We start from the raw sequence: 20,630 nt of genomic DNA on the forward strand, positions 1-20,630 counted from the left end.
CTTTCATCAGTTTTGTCATTTCCTCATCTATCTGTGGACAGATTTTGGAATGTTATTTGACGCTGTTCTGACTTATGATGATGATCTGAAAATGCCCCCAATACTTGTCACATTCGCCAACAACCACCTTTTGGTAGTGGCCTGCAAACTAGAGGTACTTACAGCTTTCAAGAATGCAGCAAGAATAATTATATATATATATATATATATATATATATATATATATATATATATATATATATATATATATATATATATATATATATATATATAGAAAGTAGCATACCTAGAATTATGGAAGAAAAATTCTCTATACATGTGTGGAGAGATTCCTGGTGAATATGACCTTAATATTAGAACCACTGAAAAAAGCATAATATTTCTTGATTATTTATCCAATCACTCGAAACCAACACTTTGACACACCAGAGAGAGAGAGAGAGAGAGAGAGAGAGAGAGAGAGAGAGCGAAGAGAGAGAGACGAGAGGAGGAGGAGAGAGAGAGTGAGAGGAAGGAGAGAGAAGGAAGAAACAGGGAGGGGGATTGGGGAGGGGGAGGTGTTGAAACAGAAGGGTATATAAAGGCACATTCAGTGACTTGTAACACGGAAGTCTTCCGCACAGAGGTCTTCTTCTTTTTCTTCTTCTTCCTCCTCCTTCTCCTTCTCCTCCTCCTCCTCCTCCTCCTCCTCCTCTTCCATGATTCCTCAGCAGTGAGTGATTTCTGGTGAAGCCCCCCACCCCTTCCCCATTTGGTTTTTCTTTTCTTCATCATTTGTGTTTTTCTTCTTCTGCCTCTGCTTCTTGTTCTTGTTCTTGTTCCTCTTCTTTTTCTTCTTCCCTTTCTCTTTTTTTCTTTTTCGTCGTCCGTTTCTTCTTCATCTTTCCTTTTTCTCTTTTTTTCTTCATCTGCTTGTTTTTGTTATTGTTGTTGTTGTTGTTGTTTTTTTCTTCTTCTTCTTCTTCTTCTTCTTCTTCTTCTTCACTATCAGCATTGACCACAACGTCATGTGAATCATTAAAAAGACGGAGGTATTTGACTTTCTTGTTCTTGCAGAGTTGCTTCAGTCCTTCCACATCTTCATCATCAATGTTTACATCCTCAGTCGAATGAATCGTCATTTGTCTCAAAGGCGGAAGAGTCAGCGACTGGAGTAGGAGCTTCAGTTCAAGACCTGAGGAAAGACAAAAATGGCAAGATGTTATTATGATTTCCTAATCTACTTGACCTACATACCTGCTCTCACTCTTACTCAACACTCACACACACACACACACATACACGACTGACTATATTGAAGACAAGCAGTATAACTAATCTGTTACTATTTTTATTGTATGACTATATATATTATATATAATATATATATATATATATATATATATATATATATATATATAGATATATATAATATATATATATATATATACATATACATATATATATATATATATATATATATATATATACATATATATATATATTATATATATATATATATATACATACTATATATATATATATATATATATATATATATATTATATATATATATACATATATATATATATACATATATATATATATATAATATATATATATATATATATATATTATATATATATATATATAATGTGACTAAGAAGAATCACTGAAGAAATAATACAATGATAACTGTGATGAAATAATAATAAGGAGGAGGTTAAAAGAGAAATAGCATAAAATGTAGTTAATTTCAATACTGTTATTATTATTATTATTATTATTATTATTATTATTATTATTATTATTATTATTATTATTATTATTATATTATCATTAGTATTCACCATGAGAGAGAGAGAGAGAGGGAGAGAGAGATAATTTGTCAAGTCTTCTTTTCCCTCGCCTCTTGCTTCTTCTTCTTCTTCTTCTTCTTTTTCTTCTTCTGCTTCTTCTTCTCATTCTTTTTCTTTTTCTTTTCATTATGCTCATAATGGAAGAGGAGGCGGAGGAAGAGGAAGAAGAAGAGGGAAAGGAATAAGAACAGTTTCTTTCGTGATGGTTAACTTTTGATGATACTACTGCTACTACTACTACTACTACTACTACTACTACTACTACTACTTCTACTACTCACCTTTGTCTAAGTCAATTATTAAATAATTGGTTCCTCCTCCTTCTTCCCTGATGGTTGTTGGAAACGTTCTGTTTATGACTTCGGCAAAATTGCGATCCTCAGGAGCATCTGACGTGACGTATAGTAATGTCAGTTCCTTTGGTGGAGTCACGAGAGACAGGGGACTCAGGCTCTCCAAGTCTTCGTAGCCATCCTCACTTGATGTGACGATTGTCATCGCAGATGCTGCCTGCAGCTGCAAACTCCTGCTCACTTCTGTGTTTGTGGCAGTAGACATTGACAATGTCCTGATGCTTCTTTGTTTTCTTTATGGAGAAATAGGATGACATGATTGCATCAAAGTTCTGAAATACATTTTCAGGTAACGCTTGCTTAATCTCCTCTTCAAAGCTTCTTACATCTGCCTCGGAGAATTCATATTTTTCTTCCATGTAATGTTTCAGGGACCATTTTCTGTACAGTGCATCAAATTTCTCCAGCAATTCTTCAGAAATTCCTGTCTTGTCGGAGATTCTCTTGATCTTGTGCCTTTTCAGCTGTAAGTAAACTGATGTCCTGGTGCTCATTTCATCCATTTGATCTGGACACTCAATGTAAAGGAGAACGAACAGGTTGAAATACAGTGGGGTTTGCAGGATGGCTATAGTGTCAGTGCTCATTTCTTCTATCCCCTGAAGCAGCTCCTTTTTCATTTGCTCCTGTTGGGTGACATCATCCTTCATCAGGTGGCCAATGAGCTTTTCTGTGAGTGATTTCATATCCTCTTCCTGAAGACCTGAAACCTTGAGGTTGATTCTGGAACGTTTTCCTTTGTTCACAATTTTCGTTAGTCCCTCGGTGTTCCCTGGCCGTGTTGTGACAACAAACTTCATCTTATTTGAATTAAGGGCTAACATATCTTCAAATAGACTTTTAGATTTCTCATTGGCCTCATCATAGCCATCACATAAGACCAAGCACTTTGAATCCAGGACTACTGATCTGACAAGGTCAAAGGGAAATAGAGCAACAGTTTTTGTGACCAAGTTTTTAAGGTAGTCATCAAAGTTGTCGTGGTCATGATTTCTGAACTGCATACAGAGCAGAAATGGTAAGGAAGAGAGTTCTGGCACATCCATCGTCTTCTTGCACCATTCCTCTGCATAGGAACAAAGAATTGTGGTCTTTCCAGAACCTGCATCGCCAGAAATAATCACAACTTCAGGGTCTTTTCCCATTCGGTCTTTAATGTTGAAGATTTCTTTTTGATTCACAATGATACTTTTATTGCCATGGAGACCTTTATTTAACTCCTGATCATCAGCCAGTTGTAAAGATACCATAATCTGTCCTGGATCTGTTGTACCATACTGAGCGAGCCAGTCGTAGGGCAAAATCTGACAGAGGCGTTCATTAAGAGACAGGAGTTCTGCTTCAGATGATTCTTGTATCAAGTCATAGAACTCACTCCTAAACTCTCCTATTTCATCTTTAAGCCTTTGTACATCCTGGGGGTTTGAGGGATCATATTTCTCACGGACCTTTTCTAGGAGCTTTGGGAGAGCATCTTGGATCTCTGCTTTAAGCTGGTCAGTGTCAGAACCACGAGATGGAAAGAGAGACTTGAGTTTCTCAAGAGTTTCCTCGAGCGTTGCTTGAAAGTCTCTGAGTTTACTTTCCAATTCTGGTTCGGACATATGAGGCTCTTCGTGGCTAACAAAGTTCCTCTCATCTTTGATCTTTTTTAATAACCCTTTTAATTCATCACCAGGGTCATTCACCCCCTTTTGCCAAAGAGCTTGACAGACTTTATTCATCAATGTGATGTCCAGATCTTCTGGAAGCTTATCTGTAAGATTTGTTATTTCCTGGACATTGAAAGGACATCTCCTCCCTTGAAGTGGAACTTGGTTGTCGGTGAGAATCTCTCGGATGCTCCTGTGTTGCCCGTGGAGAAAGTGGAAGGTGTATATGAGGTGAACCACCTTCTTTCCGTACCTCCTCACAAACAGGGTCATTTTGAAGGTTTTGAAGTCATTTGAAGAAATAACAGGTGCTGAGGAAGCCATTTTGCAGAAGACTTCAAGAAGAGCCAACCTGAGGAGAAGAAGAGAACAAGAGCAGTTAAGAAGAGGAAATAGAATGAGAGAAACATCAGTAATAATGATAACAAGAGAAGGAGCAGTAACATCAGCTTCAACTTGACTCCTCATGATGAGATCAATTGGAGGAGGAGGAGGAGGAACCAGAAAGAATTTGAGGAATTGGAGGAAGGGAACAGATTGATGGATGGAGGGGGAGACTGAAGAAAGAGAAGAAAATAGACATTTCCCTTAGGTTAGGTTATCCTAGATAAGTTTAGTTTTATAAGGGGCTTCCGCTTATATAGAAATAATGCTCCGATTTTTATGAAATTATTATATTTTATACATATATATAAGGTGATGTTCCCCAAAAAATTTCAGTGATCGAATGATTATTTTGGTTTTTATTGAAAAAATAAGAAAAAATAAAAAAAATTAAAATTGTAACTCTTCCTTCATTTTTAGAGCTATTGCAATGCGGCTTTATACACAGAAAGTATAATCATAGTAGAAAAAAAATGTTGTGAACAGTTTTTCCATTTTTTGCTTTTTTTGGATGGGAGGCGAGGGGGAATTTTCCCCCCCAAATTTTGTTGATTTGGTTATCACGAGTTCCTCACCAACCTAAGAAAAAATCTAGCACCAACAAAATATTCTCCTTTCTTTCCTCTTTCCAATGGTATATTTAACTTTAAAATTGGCCTTCAAATAAAAAAAAAAAACCAGTTAGCGTTTGAAGTGCCCCCCCCCCCCCAAAAAAGTGAAAACAAAAACTGAGAAAAATGGCCGTAAAGGTCAAGAAGTGTTTTTTTTTGGCACTCTTGGAAAAAAACTGATCTTTGAGCAAAACCATGATACAAACAAATGTTAAATACTCACTAGTGCTTAGTTCAGAATGCCTTTCCTTCTTTCTAATAGTTCTAAGTGTTTTTTTTTTTTTTTTGCTTGGTTTCCGGCAACAAGTCCCCCCCCCCTAAAAAGGGGTATTATTTGCTTGAGGCAAGGCTATCATCAAGTACCACCCTACTGATCTTTGTTGCCTGTTTTGAAACCAAGCAAGTAAGAATTTGTCATCATATACTCCCTTTTCATGTCCTTTATTACTTTCATCAACTGTGAGTGTAACTGTGAAGGTGAAAAAACCTCAGCAGACGACGTATAGGCAATGAGGGCGGGGCTCTCAGCGGCCAAAAAAGAGCTATGTTATTGTTGTTGGAAAGTGCCAACAATGGTGGTGCAATGCGACGCTGCCACGTCAACAAAAAAAAAAACAGCCCACCTTCGACCCTTTGTCTCTTTTAGCAAAATTTGCTAACGGGCCATAGTTGCACGATTCCGTTTCGGCATATTGTCTCACTTTCACTCAGTATACACAAATGTATATAAATTGTATTTAGAGTTACTTGAAGTAGTAAAACAACCAAGCAAAAAACATGGTAAATAGCGAAAAAATGCTCGGAGTAAAGAGCAGCATACCTCCCTTTTTTGCAACTCTGGGACACACTGACTCCCATGGCTCCCTGCTGCCTGCTGGGCATGCTACCCGCTCAGAACACCATACACCAAGGAATCAGCCATTGTTGGTGCCAGATGTAAGAGATTAGGCGAAATAAAAATCAAAGTAATTAATAAATTGGGCAGATAAAGGACAAAATGACAATAGTCATTAGGAGCCAAACGTCAGCCCTATATCACAATTTTGCCTAGGAAAAGTCAATTTTGGCTGGGAAAAAGTCACAATTTCGGTTAGGAAAAAAAGTCAGAATTTTGCTTAGGAAAAAAGTCAGAAGGGTATGGGTAACAGAAAAGTCACAATTTGGTCTAGGAAAAACACACAATTTTGGCAAGGAAAAAAGTCAATTTTGTCTAGTAGTATAGATACACAATTTTGGCTGGTGGAAAAAAATCTAAATTTTAGGTAGGAAAAAAGTCGCAAATTTGGATAGGAAAAAGGTCATGGGAAATAAAATTAATTTTAATATTTCGAAAAAATGCTTTTGCCACATGATAACAGAGGTGTTGCTCATGTCTTAGGGCCATTTAACCAGATTTTGAGAAGAAATTCATAAAAAATCAAAGAGGAAGCCCCCCTTAGGTTACGTTCAGGGTAGGTTATGACTGGTTAGGTTAGATTAAGTTTTTCAGACTTTGCCCCCCTCAGTTGGCTACTCCTTGGCCAGCTGGCAACCCATTCCCTTTCACAAATCGCCCCCTTTTCCACTCATAGAGGGTGTATACATACATACATACATACATACATACATACATTACATATATATATATATATATATATATATATATATATATATATATATATATAATAGATATATACATATATATATATATATATATATATATATATATATATATATATATATTATATATATATATATATATATATATCTTGCGAGGTCAAAATGAAGCTCGTTTAAATACTTGGAGAGAAACTCCTACAAAGGGAAACATAGCTACCCCCCCATCCATCGTTTCCTTCAAATGTCACCTCTGAAGCTAACTGAAAATCAAATACAAACCGCCAGTACAAAAATATACTTTCTATTTCCCAAAATAGCTAACATGAAAATGGGATAAAATGAGTTAGGAAATGTCTAAACAAAAATTTTAAACTATCATATTCTTTCCAAAATCTTATCTCTTTCTGTCCGAAAATTCATAGTATATCAGAAGTCAAAACAAGTCTAGAGAAATCCCATTTTTCTATATGGTGACTTCTAATCCATTTGAAAATGAGAATATAATTATCAGACAATTAAATGTTGAAGTTCGCACCTCACTACCCCTCTTCAGAAGCTGAACTTAATGTCACCAGAAAGGTGTTAACTTTTCCAAAGTTTTCCACTTTACCTTACAACAGACCTCCAACGCCTCTTCTGTGGCATGTTCCACACACAATCAATCAATATCAGGTAGTAATCCTTTAATTCTCATACCAGAGATTATATCTCTTTTTCTGTGACCCACGTATGTATGCCCACTAACAGATGATAGGGAAACACGCATGCTACTTAACATACAAATGAGCTCACGCTAGTTTGTTCCCATGTAACTCGGTAACCTTTCCCATGGGTATCTCATGCCTCTGGAATGTATTCACGACCTTGTTTATGCACACGGCATGTTTTCTTTTTGTTTTTGATCTCAGCATTTCTGAGGAATCCAGCGTTTCCACCTGTCTCTAACCGGCAAGAGCTAAGGTTATCAACCCCACCCTCCCCCATATTTTAATATATTGTCTATCCTTTCCCTCCCCCTACTAGTGCCTTAAGATATATCATACACCGGGAGTTAGGATATCTATACCTTAGTGACTACTACGTAGTTGGGTGGTCTTCCACCAGGGTGGCGCTGCAAAGCAGCATTACGGCGGCAATCTTTAGAGGTCTGGTAACCCCCAAATTGAACAGGGGATTAGTGCCATTGTGAATCTTTTTATAGTTAATGTTTAATGGGTACATGTTTAGCGAATTTCAAGGGTTTCATGCGTAAGCATTTAGTAAATGTTAATAAGTAAGTGTTTAGTGAATGTTTATTTTAGGGTTTTGAATGTTTTGAGGATGTATAGTGCATAAGTATTCAGGAAATGCTACTGAGTGTTTAAGGCTTAGTGAATGCTTTGTGAATGTTAGTGAATGTTTAAAGAGCCCTCAGGGCTTTAGTGAATGTTTGTGAAAGTTTAGTGTGTAAATATTCAGTGAATGATTAGTGAGTGTTGAGGGTTTAGTGAACGTTTAGTGTATAAGTATTTAGGATTTAATAAAGGTTTGGTGCATGTTAGTGTTTAGTAAATGTTTAGTATGTATAATTATTCAGTGAATGTTTGGTGATTAGGGTTTAGGGAATGTTAGTGTGTAGCATATGTTTGGTGTGTAAGCATTCAGTGAATGTTGAGTGTTTAGGGTTTAGTGAATGTTTAGTGAGTGTTTTGGGTTTAGTGAATGTTAGTGTGTATTGAATGCTTGGTGTGTAAGTATTCAGTAAATGTTTAGTGTGTAAGTACTCAGTGAATGTTTAGTGAGTGCTTAGGGTTTGGTGAATATTTTAAAATGTTAGTGTATAGCTAATGTTTAGTGTGTAAGCATTCAGTGATGCTTTGTGAGTGCTTAGGGTTTAGTGAGTCTTTATGGTTTAGGAAATGTTAGTGTTTAGGGAATATTTTGTGAATGGTTGTGTTTAGTGAATGTTTAGTAAGCATTCAGTGAATGTTTAGTGAGCATTCAGTGAATGTTTAGTGACTGTATTGTTAATGTTAGTGCTTAGTGAATGTTTAGTGTGTGTTTAGTGAGTGTTTAATGAGTGTATCTATTGTTTAGAGTTTAAAGTGTTTAGGGGTTTCATGAGCATTTAGGGTTTAGTGAGCGTTTAGGGTTCAGTAAGTATTTAGTGAAAAGTGAGTGCTTAGTAAATTTGGTGCACAGGTGAATACTTTATGCATGTTTTGTGCTTAATGATGCTTAGTGATGTTTTGTGCTTATGAATGCTTAGTGATTGTTTAGTGTTTAATGAAGGTTTAGGATTAAGTGAGTGTTTAGTGAATGTTTATGATGTTTTTGTTTGGGGTACAGTGAATATTTAGTATGTGTTTAGTTTTTTAAGAGTGTGGTAGTGAGCATTTAGTGCATATTGAGTGCCTAGTGAATTTTGAGTATTCAGTGAGTGTTAGTGTTATTGAGTGTTAGTGGTATGTTAAGTAAGTGTGGTTTGGTGTGTGAGTGGATAGTGTGCGTTTTTAGGGAGTGTAAGTGCATTGTGAATGTTAGTGTTTAGTGATTGTACATTACTGTTTAGTGAGTGCTTAGTGACTGCATGTAAAGAAAGTCCTGCCATTTACAGGAACCATTTATGCTAGACACTGCCTCAGATCCAAGAACAGATGCTTAGGCCTTGACCACAATGGTTGGAGTCTTAGGCCAACCTGTTTGTAAGGTAAGGTACTTTTTCTCTGTGAAATTGGGTCCAGTAATATAATTATAATAATATAATAATAGTATAGTATAGTATAGTATATTTGTTTGTCCTTATTTGTTACAAATTCATAGTATAAACAGAAAATTCGCCAAAGCAATTTAATGCTTATATGGCGATAACATAAGGCAAGTTTACTGGTTTTTCATAAAAGTTATACAGACTTACAAGCTAAAACAGAGACATAAAAATACATGGGTCGAGCCTATTTTGACAAAGGGTTATAAACTAAGTAAGATATAATACTAAGTAAGCCATTAAAATACAAAAAGAAGGCAAGTCCAGCTTGCAACACAAAAAGCATTCATACAAATGCCAATAAAATAACACACACGTCCAGCTTGTGTTCCAAGGAATAAAAAATACCTGGGTAACTAAAAGGAGTCTTTAAAAAAGCACAGTTCAACACCCTTAAAATACCTACTGTTGTGGCAAGTAACAGTTTTTTTGTAATTTCTGAGAGAAACATAAAAGGAATCTTCTAAAAGCTTTCTGTCAAGTTCATTGTTGAAGCCCAATCAGCTGATAGTGGAGGAATCTCCTTTCAACCTCCGTACGTATGATAGGTGTATGATAACCACGGCCCCTAGTAGCATTATCATGGGGAACTCAAGTTGGGGCGTAACAAAAGATCATAAAGTAAGGCAGCTCACCTATAAGCAGTCTTCTCAAGAACTTGAATAAGCTTAGTTTATACAGGCTACTTATGTTTAGTATTTGCAAACGTGTTATATAGTTCCGATGTGCCCATCACCGGTCTTCCATCCTCATATCTGACTCCCAGAATTATTCTTAACAAGTTGTTTTGACACGTACCTTCAATCTCTTAAGCACAGTAACAGGTGCCGAGCCCATATTAAGAGGTGGTTATTCAAGTAGGGGAGCACTAGAGCATAATATAGTTTAAGCAATATGTCAGTCGGCACGAAATCACGAGTACTAATAATTGCTCCAGTTATACGGCTGACATTAAGTGAGACATTGTTAATGTGTTTTGTATATGTCAAGGTATTAGTGAGAGTCAAGCCTAGGTATTTGAAGTCGTTACCCATTCAATAATGCCACCAGCGAAGATAGGGCGGGAAGTTCTTGGGAGACCTGGTCAGGACAAAACATCAACTTACTCTTACTAGTATTAGGAGTTAGCATATTTGCTTTTAAGTATACCTCAAGTTCATTAAACAAATTCCTAACTTTATTCATAAGCTCGGTGAATGAATGGATACCAACAGAAAAGCAGCATCATCCGCAAATAAAAATTGTTTCGGCCTGCACTGCATTAGGTAGGTCATTTATAAATATATTAAAACAGAGAGGACCAAAGTATAGACCCTTGAGGCACACCACATGTAATCACTTTAACATCAGAATCAACACCATTTACGCGTTACAAACTGCCTTCTGTTAGCAAAGTATGATCTTAGGTATAGATGAAATTGGCCACGAAACCCATAATGCTGTAGTTTATCCAAAAGTATTTTGTGAGACACAGTGTCAAATGCCTTTCTCAAGTCAAGGAAGAAGCAGACACAGAAACTCTTCTCTTGATAAGCCTTTGGTTGCAAGAGAGAAAATTTAATAATGGCCTGTGTAGTACTTCTATTCTTGCGGAAGCCATATTGAGAATTATTAAGAATAGAGTACTTTTCAATGAAGCTGTTCATTCTGTCTAGAGTTAACCTTTCAAAGATTTTTGAAGCCACGGGTAAACTGATATGGGCCTATAATTATCAATGATACTTTTCTAATCCAGACTTATATACAGGAGTAACTCTGCAACCTTATGTCGACTAGGAAATTCAGGCTGCATAATGGACATATTATAGAGCATTGCATAATGGGAAGCAAATACATTACAGCTATCCTTCAATATTAACGGCGTTATGTCACAAATTTTATTGCCTTTATTTTAAACTTCTGATAACGTGTGCCACCTCTACATGATCAGTCGGCCTTAAGTAACACGTTGTCATTATTGGAGGGTATGGTAGGTAGTTACAAGCAGTGGTTCTAAATTACCCACAATGGAGGCAGCAGCATTTATAAAAAAATTATTGACATAGTGACCAAATCCAAACCAGTCAAAATCCCATCAGGTGTCTGGATATATTCCAGGCTGGCAGCTTTTTAGTTTTTATAAGACTATTAATAATTAACCACAGTTTCGAAGTATCATTTCAGCATCTTTAAATTTACTATAATAGTATACTCGTTTGGCCAGTCTAATTGCTTTTGTTAGCATATTTCTATATTGAGTATAGGCCAACTTCTCAATCTTACCTTTCAAGTACAATTTATATAACCTGGACTTTTTAGCAAATACAAGATTTCAGATAGTGTCATCCATGGAGCTGGCTCGATCAGTTTGGGTAAGGATTTTTTAAGAGGGAATGAGCTCTCATAAAGTTTAAAAACACCAGCCCAAAGTAAGATTCATATACAGTATCAAAACTACCACTACGAACAAATCACGAGGATTAAAATTAGACACAGAAACCTAAAAGTCGTCAAGCTCCTCTTGCTAAACGATCTCCTCACCCTGAGCAACCCTACCTATAAGTTGGTTAGCAAAAGGCTTAAATGAAGCCATAACAATAAAATGGTCTGTAAGATCATAAGGGATAACGTAAGTGTTATTCACATTATCAATATTAATAATCCAAATATGGTCCAATAGGCTGAACCTTGTTAAAACACTATCGATGTTTATTTTGGTGGGTATTGTAACCAATGGCGTAAAGCCAATTTCAAACATACCATTAATAAAAATTATCAATATATCCAAATTTACCCATATTAAGCAGATTGATATTATAATCACCGCATGCTATCACTTTCTTGTACTAGCAAGTAAATCTCTCAAGAAGGATAGTAATTAGAGACAAACGCATTGTTATTCTCAGGGGAGGAAGTAGGGGGATGGTAGAGAGCAGAGCAGACAACGTCAACACTGTTAAAGTTGAGTACAACTGTTAAGACCTCGAAGAGGTCATTTACAAACGAGAAATTTTCTAAAATTTTCGCCCGTATGCCATATTTTATAAATATCTTCACTCCTCCACCATAATGGTTTCGATATATATCATGAGAGTAAAATCCAGGAATTACATAATTTACGTCTATATCAGGAGATAACCAAGTTTCAGTAAAGATTACACATGAAAACAGGGTTAACAGGTTAGCAAATGTGACACAAAATGCATAAAATTCTTTTTACAACTTCGTATGTTTCAAGAGTAATATATTAAAACCTGTAACAGTTTACCATATTAGATATTAACACAGTCAAGATAATTACACAAGGGAGGAGAATAATTAACCAGATCTAGCGTCAGTATAGGGTAATCACCGTTTTCAAAATCAATAGAAAGCCATCATTGATTACAATACAGTACTTACACAGCAACACCGGGTGTTTCAGCATAACATTCAAATTATCCACAGCATCCATAAACTGGCATTTTCTTGTTGGTCTATATCTCGCAGTTCAGTTAGGGTTGAGACCTGCGGACACCCGGTCATTGTTAACGAACCTGACATGAGTAATGCCATCCAGAGTAAATACAGATTTTATCTTAGCTGGAAATTGCTTTTTTAACTGCCTCAAGTTATAGAATATTACCTGGTTAGATTTTGTTAAATATTCAGTTACATAAAAATCAACAGGCCTACGCCGTCTGGCCTGTTTTAATAAGAGATGTTTATTCACTGCGTTAACCACAACTAACTCTCAATAACTTTCTGTTGCGATCAAAGAAACTAACTTGTATACAGTTAATATCAATTAGGACACCATCCTCTCCACAAATGTACTTACAGACTTCTCCTTTAATAATAATAATAATAATAATAATAATAACACCATCAAAACTAATAACAATAATAGTGAAAATAATATTAGTAATAATAATAAGATAGTAATAATAAAAAAAAATAGAAATAAAATGTCATACAGTATTGTACTATGAGCTGGAGCGAGACTTTTCTATATCACTGCCCGCCGAGATCACAAGCTCGGCAGGGAGATCGCTACGCCTCCAGTGATTGACGCTCTATGGTTCCTTCCTTCCCCATCCGTCTATTTTTGGCTAATATTTGCTTTCTCTCTCTCTCTCTCTCTCTCTCCCCTTGTTGGAAAGAAGGTAGGTATAGAAAAAGGTCCTCCCTCCCTCAGTCATCAAACATTTGGGAGGGAAATCAGTTTGGTCTGGAGGTAGCTCGTACAAAATCTCTCTCTCTCTCTCTCTCTCTCTCTTCTCTCTCTCTCTCCTCTCTCAAATTAAATTATTATTATTATTATTATTATTTTATCCATTGTTTTCTTCCTATGGAAATAAATAAAAAAAAAAATAAATAAATAAATCTATTGAATGAATAAACAAATAAATCAGTGCCTGATTGAGAGGAGGAGGAGGAGGAGGAGGAGGAGGAGGAAGCAAAGGTAGGAGACTTGCTCAATGATTGAAGGCGTAATGGGGGAAAAAAATTCTTCTCTTCTTGTCCTCTTCTTCTTCTTCTTCTTCTTCTTCTTCTTCTTATCTTCCTATGGGGGAAATCCTAAAGAGTCAATCAATGGAGTGGCGATCGCCCTGCGAGAGTGTGACTTCGACGGCCATATTGAAAGGTCTCGGTCCAGCTCTTAATACTATATATTTTATTACTATTAATATTATTTTTACTATTAATATTTTTATCTTTTTTTTATTATTATCTTATTATTATTATTATTATTATTATTATTATTATTATTATTATTATTATTATTATTAATTATTAGTTTTACTGTTGTTAACATTATTAGTGTTGCTGATATTATTATTGTTATTATTATTATTATCATTATTACTGGACCCAATTTCACAGAGAAAATTACCTTACAAAAACAGGTGGCCTAAGCACCCCAACCATTGTGGTCAAGGCCTAAATGACAGACTTTCTTTGCATACAGTCACTAAGTACTAACTAGACAGGCATGTACAATCACTAAACACTAGTATTCACAATACACATACATTCACTAAAACACACTTACTTCACACTCACGACTCACTAACACTCACACTTAACATACACTCAATACACTATACTCTCACTGAAATAACTCAAACACTCTCCAGTACTCACTATACACTAAACCACACTTATATCTCAAACACTCAGTAAACAATCACTAAATACTCACTTAATCCTAAACATTAACTAAACACTAAACAATCGCTAAGCACTCACTATACACTAAACTCTCATTAAGCACTCGATATACACTAAACACTCACTAAACCCTAAACACTCATTAAATACTAAACTGTGAATGACAATCCACTCATCACTCATTAAAACAGTTAATAAACACTTCCACACTACATTCCCTAAACACTAACATTCACAACACATTCGCTAAGCACTCACTACACAGAAACGTCATAAAAAACATTAATTGAACCTAAACACTCACTAAACATTCACTGAATACTTACACACTAAACATTTACTGAATACTTACACAGTAAACATTCACTGAATACTTAGAGACTAAACATTCACTAAACACTAACATCCACTAAACCTTCACTAAACCCTAAACACTCACTAAACACTCACAAACAAAACATTCACTAAACCCTAAACACGCAATGAATGCTTACACATTAAACATTCTCTAGCCACCAACATTCGCAAGATATTCACTAAACACTCATTAAACATTCACTGAATACTTGCACACTAAACATACACTAAAACCCTAAAGACTCTCGAAACATTCACATAATACACAATAAATATTCAATATCATTCACTAAGCCCTAAATACTCAGTAAACATTCACTGAATACTTACATATTAAACATTCACAAAACATTTACTAAACCCTAAACTTACTCATAAACATTCATAAACACCTAAACACTAAACCCTAAAAATTTGCTAAACACTTACTCATTAAATATTACTGATAAAAAAAATTCACAGTCACACTAATTCCCTGTTCAATTTGTGGGTTACCAGACCTTTAGAAATGGCCGCAAGGCTTTGCAGCGCCGTCCTGGTGGAAGACCACCGAACTATGTAGCACTGGTATAGAGATTGCAACTCCAGGTATATATAAATAACCTCTATGGATAAATCAGAAGTGTCCAGTAGACTTAGACACTTACTAAATGGGACCTTATGAGAGAAACTCAACTCTCCTTTGTTTCTTATGGGGATAAATCATTCATTGTTGTCTTAGACACTTACTGAAGACCTTCAAGGAGAAATTCAGCTCTCCTTTGCTTTTTATTGGCGTAAATCATTCAATGTTGACTTACTTTCATTAGTTTCAGCTGTTAAGTACAAGTTTTGGTTGTTGAGTACTAGTTTTGGTTGTCAAGTACTAATTTTGGTGTTTTCAGCTTTTAAGTACTAGTTGCAATTGCTAAGTACTAGTTTCAGTTGTTAAGTACTAGTTTCAGTGTTTTTCAGTTGTTAAGTACTTAGTTTTGGTGTTTTGGTACTAGTTTCAATTGTTAAGTACTAGTTTTCATGTTTTCAGTTGTTAAGTACTAGTTTCAGCTGTTAAGTACTTGTTTTGGTTGTTAAGTCTTAGTTTCAGTTGTTGAGTACTAGTTTCGGTGTTTTAAGATGTTAAGTACTAGTTTCAGCTGTTAAGTACTAGTTTCAGTGTTTTGTACAAGTTTCGGTTAAGTACTAGTTTCGGTTGTTAAGCACTAATTTCAGTGTTTTCAACTGTTAAGTACTAGTTTCAGTTGTTAAGTACTAGCTTCGGTGTTTTTCAGTTGTTACGTACCAGTTTTAGCGGTTAAGTAATAGTTTCGCCTGATCAGTACTAATTTCGGTGTTTTCAGTTGTTAATTACTAGTTTCAGCTGTTAAGTACTAATTTCGGTTGATAAGTACTAGTTTCGGTGTTTTTCAGTTGTTAACTACTATAGTCAATACACTTAAGGTGGATTCTTGTGCCCATGAGACATTTGTTTGGCGGCCTCCTATTGGCTGATACTGGGAGGTAGGCCGCTCGCTCAGTGCCTCATTATTTTCGTCTGTGGCTTAGAAAACTAGCAATATATTCATATTTCTTCATTTATCTCACATTTTGCAAAAGGTAGGAAAGGTTTGATCATACCATAGGATTCGGTATTTATTGTATAACTAAGTCATCTTTTCCTGAAATCAATAAGATAAAAAACACAAAAGAATTACAACGAGTAAAAGTGAAGAGAGAAGCATTTAATTCTTTATACTGTTTTTATGTATTATCGGATTTCACATCACTAAAGCGATCAAGATAAGATAAAACTTGTGTTTTCGTACAAAAAATTCACCCTGAATATGCTGGTGCTGTCAGATTTTAGATGCGTGTAACATGTGAAAAGAAAATGAAGAATATGTCTTATTATGTAGCATCCATACATGATTCAAGTTTGACAATATTGCCGACAGAATATGATCTGCAAGACATTGTTGCGTTTGTCATCCCAGCAAGAGATTTTAGATGCCAATAATAGATATAAGAAGGTTGTAGTTTCGACAATATTTACCTTGTTATATCATTACAATTTCTGTAATTAAATACACAGAATTCCCATTAGATGGATGCATCTGGTATCCATCCAATATTGTCGAAACTGCAGCCTTCTATATCGATAATTGCTACTCCAATCTCTTGCTGAGACGACAAATGCAACGATGTCTTGCAGATCACATTCTCTCGGCAATACCGTCAAACTTGAATCATTTACGGATGCTACATGATAAGACATATTCTTCATTTTCTCTTCACATATTACACGCATCTAGAATCTGAAAGCACCAGAGTATTCAGGGTGAATTTGTTTTATGAAAACGCACGTTTTATTTTATCTTGATCGCATGAATCACTCAATATCCAATGATAATAAAAAAAGGTATAAAGAATGAAATGTTTCTCTCTTCACTTTTACATGTTGTAATTCCTTTGTGTTTTATCTTTTTGATTTCAGGAAAAGATTATTTTGTTGTACAATTAATACCGAATCCTTTGGTAAGGGCAAAACCTTCCTATGTTTTGCAAAATGTGAGATAAATTAACAAATATAAATATATTGCTGGTTTTCTAATCAACAAACGAAAATATGACACATTGAGTGAGCAGCGTACCTCCTGGTACCAGCCAATCAGAGGCCACCAAGCAAACATCTCGTAGGCACAAGAATACATCTTAAGTAAATCAACTATAGTATCGTAAGTGGGTAAAAGATCATAACTAGTCTGCTCGCTCTCTCTCTCTCTCTCTCTCTCTCTCACCACAACCCCCCCTCTCTACCTACAACCTTTTGCTCAGAACCCTAAATACAACTCTCTACCCAGAGAGAGAGAGAGAGAGAGAGAGAGAGAGAGAGAGAGAGCCATAAAAAATAGTACTATTCTTAACGTTTATTATGAATCCCTTGATATTACTGTGATGTTCTGTAATAACTTTTAAAATTTGTGTTTGCCATCTCCGTCTCTGTCTGTCTGTCTGTCTGTCGTCTCTGTCTGTCTCTCTTCTCTCTCCCTCCCGCCTCCCTTTGCCTTCCATCAGCTGCATGCCTGCCTTTGAACTCCTCAGTTCTGGTTCCGTTTGCCTCATTCCCTCTTGCAAATTGACTTTTGAAGCTTTGCAACTTCCATGTGAAGTTATAGTGCCGAAAGTGACTGTACAATAATTGAATTTGAATCACTGACGGTGCTTTTATTTGCTTTGATAAGATTGCAGATTAACTAAGGACCCCTCTGGTCAAATTTTCTCTGGATTACGCATGCGCAGTGAGACTGAACCATCATGGCTACGTCAATGAATTCGGAAACTGGTGGTTGAGAAGCTCAGGTAAATGAACCATCGCTTGAAAACCCAACTTGGGACTAACTACCTTTTTGGAAAATTCAATAAAGTAGAACTACAGAAACATTTATTTCAACTATGATCCTCGAAAGTAAGGGTAACAAAAGATAAACTAATAGATATGATAATGGGGCATCATTATTCTTTACATCCATCCAAGAAGAGTACCCAGCAAGGACCAAGAAATGGACCGGCTTGAACAAATCTAAATAGAGTTAGAGGAGATAAGAGAGCTCATGTGTAAAAAAGACCAGGAAATAGAAGAATTGAACACTGCAATACAATCAGCTCACTTTACTACTGACAAGCTGAATGGTCGGATCTCTTAGCTGGAAGAGCAAGTTCGGGAGAGAGAGGAGAGAAGATCGAATGTGCTGTGTATATAGTACATCAGGTGGAACAATTCTACTGATTGGCGATGAATGTTTGAGTGATATCAAGACGACTGTGCTCTCAGAACTATACCGGAGGTAGCTACGTTCGATTGGATAAAATGCTGGGTAGGTGAGAAACTTTCTTGCACACCAGATAAGTGTATAATGTATTAGGGAATACACGACTTGATGGAAAATCGAAATGTAGGTACTAGATTAGATAAACTGGGTTCTGTAGTCACTAACTAAGATAAAAATGACAATATTGTAATAAATGTATGTGAGCTTGTGCCATCTTTAAATGTTGATCTAAATTCTGTTATTGGAGACTACAGTGTAAAATTGATAGAAGGAGGTTATGCCAATGTGATTTCAGTATTTAAGACAAATTTATTATTCAAATTTGGGACAAGAGTCATTGATGAACTATGTTTTAAGGAAGGGAATAAAAATTCCGGGATATTGTTGAATAGGATGGGGGTAGTACAACTGCTTTCTGCCTGACAAAACAATGTCAGTTTTTAAAGCAAATAGTAACAGCAATGAAACCTTCAAACCAAATGCTATCTAGTCGCTTTCTTAATAACGCAGTTACACACAGCAAAGGCGAAGTACAACCTCTGTATCCTCGAAATCAGGCACACAACAAATGTAAATAGTGCAAACCTCACCGATTACCACAGCAAGCATGACACACACACACACACACACTCTAAAAACTACCGCAGCATAATAGCTCAAGAACTTTAAAACAAGGAAGAGTTTTAATAGAATTGGTTGTTATAACGGTGGAGAATTTAACCACGTAACATTAACAAACCTACTCATGTTACTTGTAATTCTGCAACCCTCACTGACTTATTGATAAGTAATAGAACTGATATGATTAATTACACACTTTGATGTTGTCCCCTGCCCAACAGCAGACCACGAGGAGGCAATTACTGCTACTCTAAATCTGCAGAGACCAAAAAGAGACCTGTTTTTAAAAACTTACCGGTGTCTAAAAATGACTCTTCTCAGACACTATGAGACTTGTTTACTAAATAATGTCTCCCATGTTAAATGAAATAAATACCAAACACTGATGATGTAAATTGCTAGGTGTTTCTTTCAATTGAAGTGATTGTTTCTGGCATTGACAAATGAGCACCAATGAAATCAAACGGCCCCCCTGGATAACCCAGGATATAAGAAAAGCGATGAAAGAAAGAGACCACGTGCAGAGAAATCTTAAAGCCCAAAGAAGTGATGTACTACTGGCAGAAAGTTTCAGAGAATTGAAGAAAAAAGTAAAAGTTATGATAGACTCTAGTAGAAAAGAACACTACAGACAAGAATTCCAAGATACAAGAAATAACTACCATAAAACATGGAAAGTAGTTTGAATAAAAAAATATGCTCCATCTTGTTAGCAGCGAAGCACAAACATCTGAAAACATAGAGAATATTAAAGCTAAAGCAGAAGAGTTTAATGATTATTTTGCGATGAAAGTAGGAAAACACATACGAGAAAACTCAGCAAGTGACATCAGGAAATGAGGCTCTAAGTCACCTGGTAAAAAAAAAATCTAGATAATCCACGTGGATTCAAACCTTCTCCAGTAGACTAAGACGTTATATTAACTATCAGGGATTTAAATAACTCCAACGCATGCGGATCTGATGGTATTACTCTGAAATTGATCAAGGATGCACTATTTATAATAGCATTTTACATTACAATAATCATCAATACTTCCATCGTGACAAGCACTTTTCCTGATCTATGGAAATACCCTTTTGTTATTCTTATTTTTAGAAACGGAGATAGAGGTGACATCAAAACTATCGGCCAATCTCACTGCTACCTACTCCGTCTAAGGTACTCGAGAAGATTATGGCTAATCCATAATGATAGAATATATAATAACAGAAAATAAAAAGATATTACAGCTCCTTCTTCCGGATCTATCTAAAACTTTTGAGAGCATGAACCATAAAATCCTAGTAGAGAAATGTATAAATCTAAGAATAGATCCAACTTGGTTTGATAGCTACCTTACCATCGATTCCATCAGTAAAGTCAATGGATACATTGTCATCTGATGTGAGGTAATATTGGGGTCCTGCAAGGATTTGTTTAGGACCAATGTTGTTTGTATTTTTTTTGTTAACGATTTGGCGGAATCTCTACCTGGTATTTTCGTTGTTCAGTATGCTGGTGACACACAAATCATACTGAAGGGGACA

The 20,630-nt window shown here is 35.8% G+C and overlaps 1 protein-coding gene across 1 annotated transcript in view; it reads right to left on the minus strand.

The window, feature by feature from the left end:
• Window positions 1–520: 520 nt before the first annotated feature.
• LOC135204704 (uncharacterized) overlaps window positions 521–20,630 on the minus strand; it is a 28,438-nt gene continuing 8,328 nt past the window's right edge. Inside the window, exons 2-3 of the mRNA XM_064234858.1 lie at window positions 2,120–4,195; window positions 521–1,174 (exon numbers count right to left, since the gene is read on the minus strand). Coding sequence (XP_064090928.1) covers window positions 2,314–4,167 — 1,854 coding nt within the window. The 5' untranslated portion in view covers window positions 4,168–4,195 and the 3' untranslated portion in view covers window positions 521–1,174; window positions 2,120–2,313. The remainder of the gene's footprint in view (window positions 1,175–2,119; window positions 4,196–20,630) is intronic.

Source organism: Macrobrachium nipponense, chromosome 47 (assembly GCF_015104395.2).
Source record: "Macrobrachium nipponense isolate FS-2020 chromosome 47, ASM1510439v2, whole genome shotgun sequence".
NCBI classification, from domain to species: Eukaryota; Metazoa; Arthropoda; class Malacostraca; order Decapoda; family Palaemonidae; genus Macrobrachium; species Macrobrachium nipponense.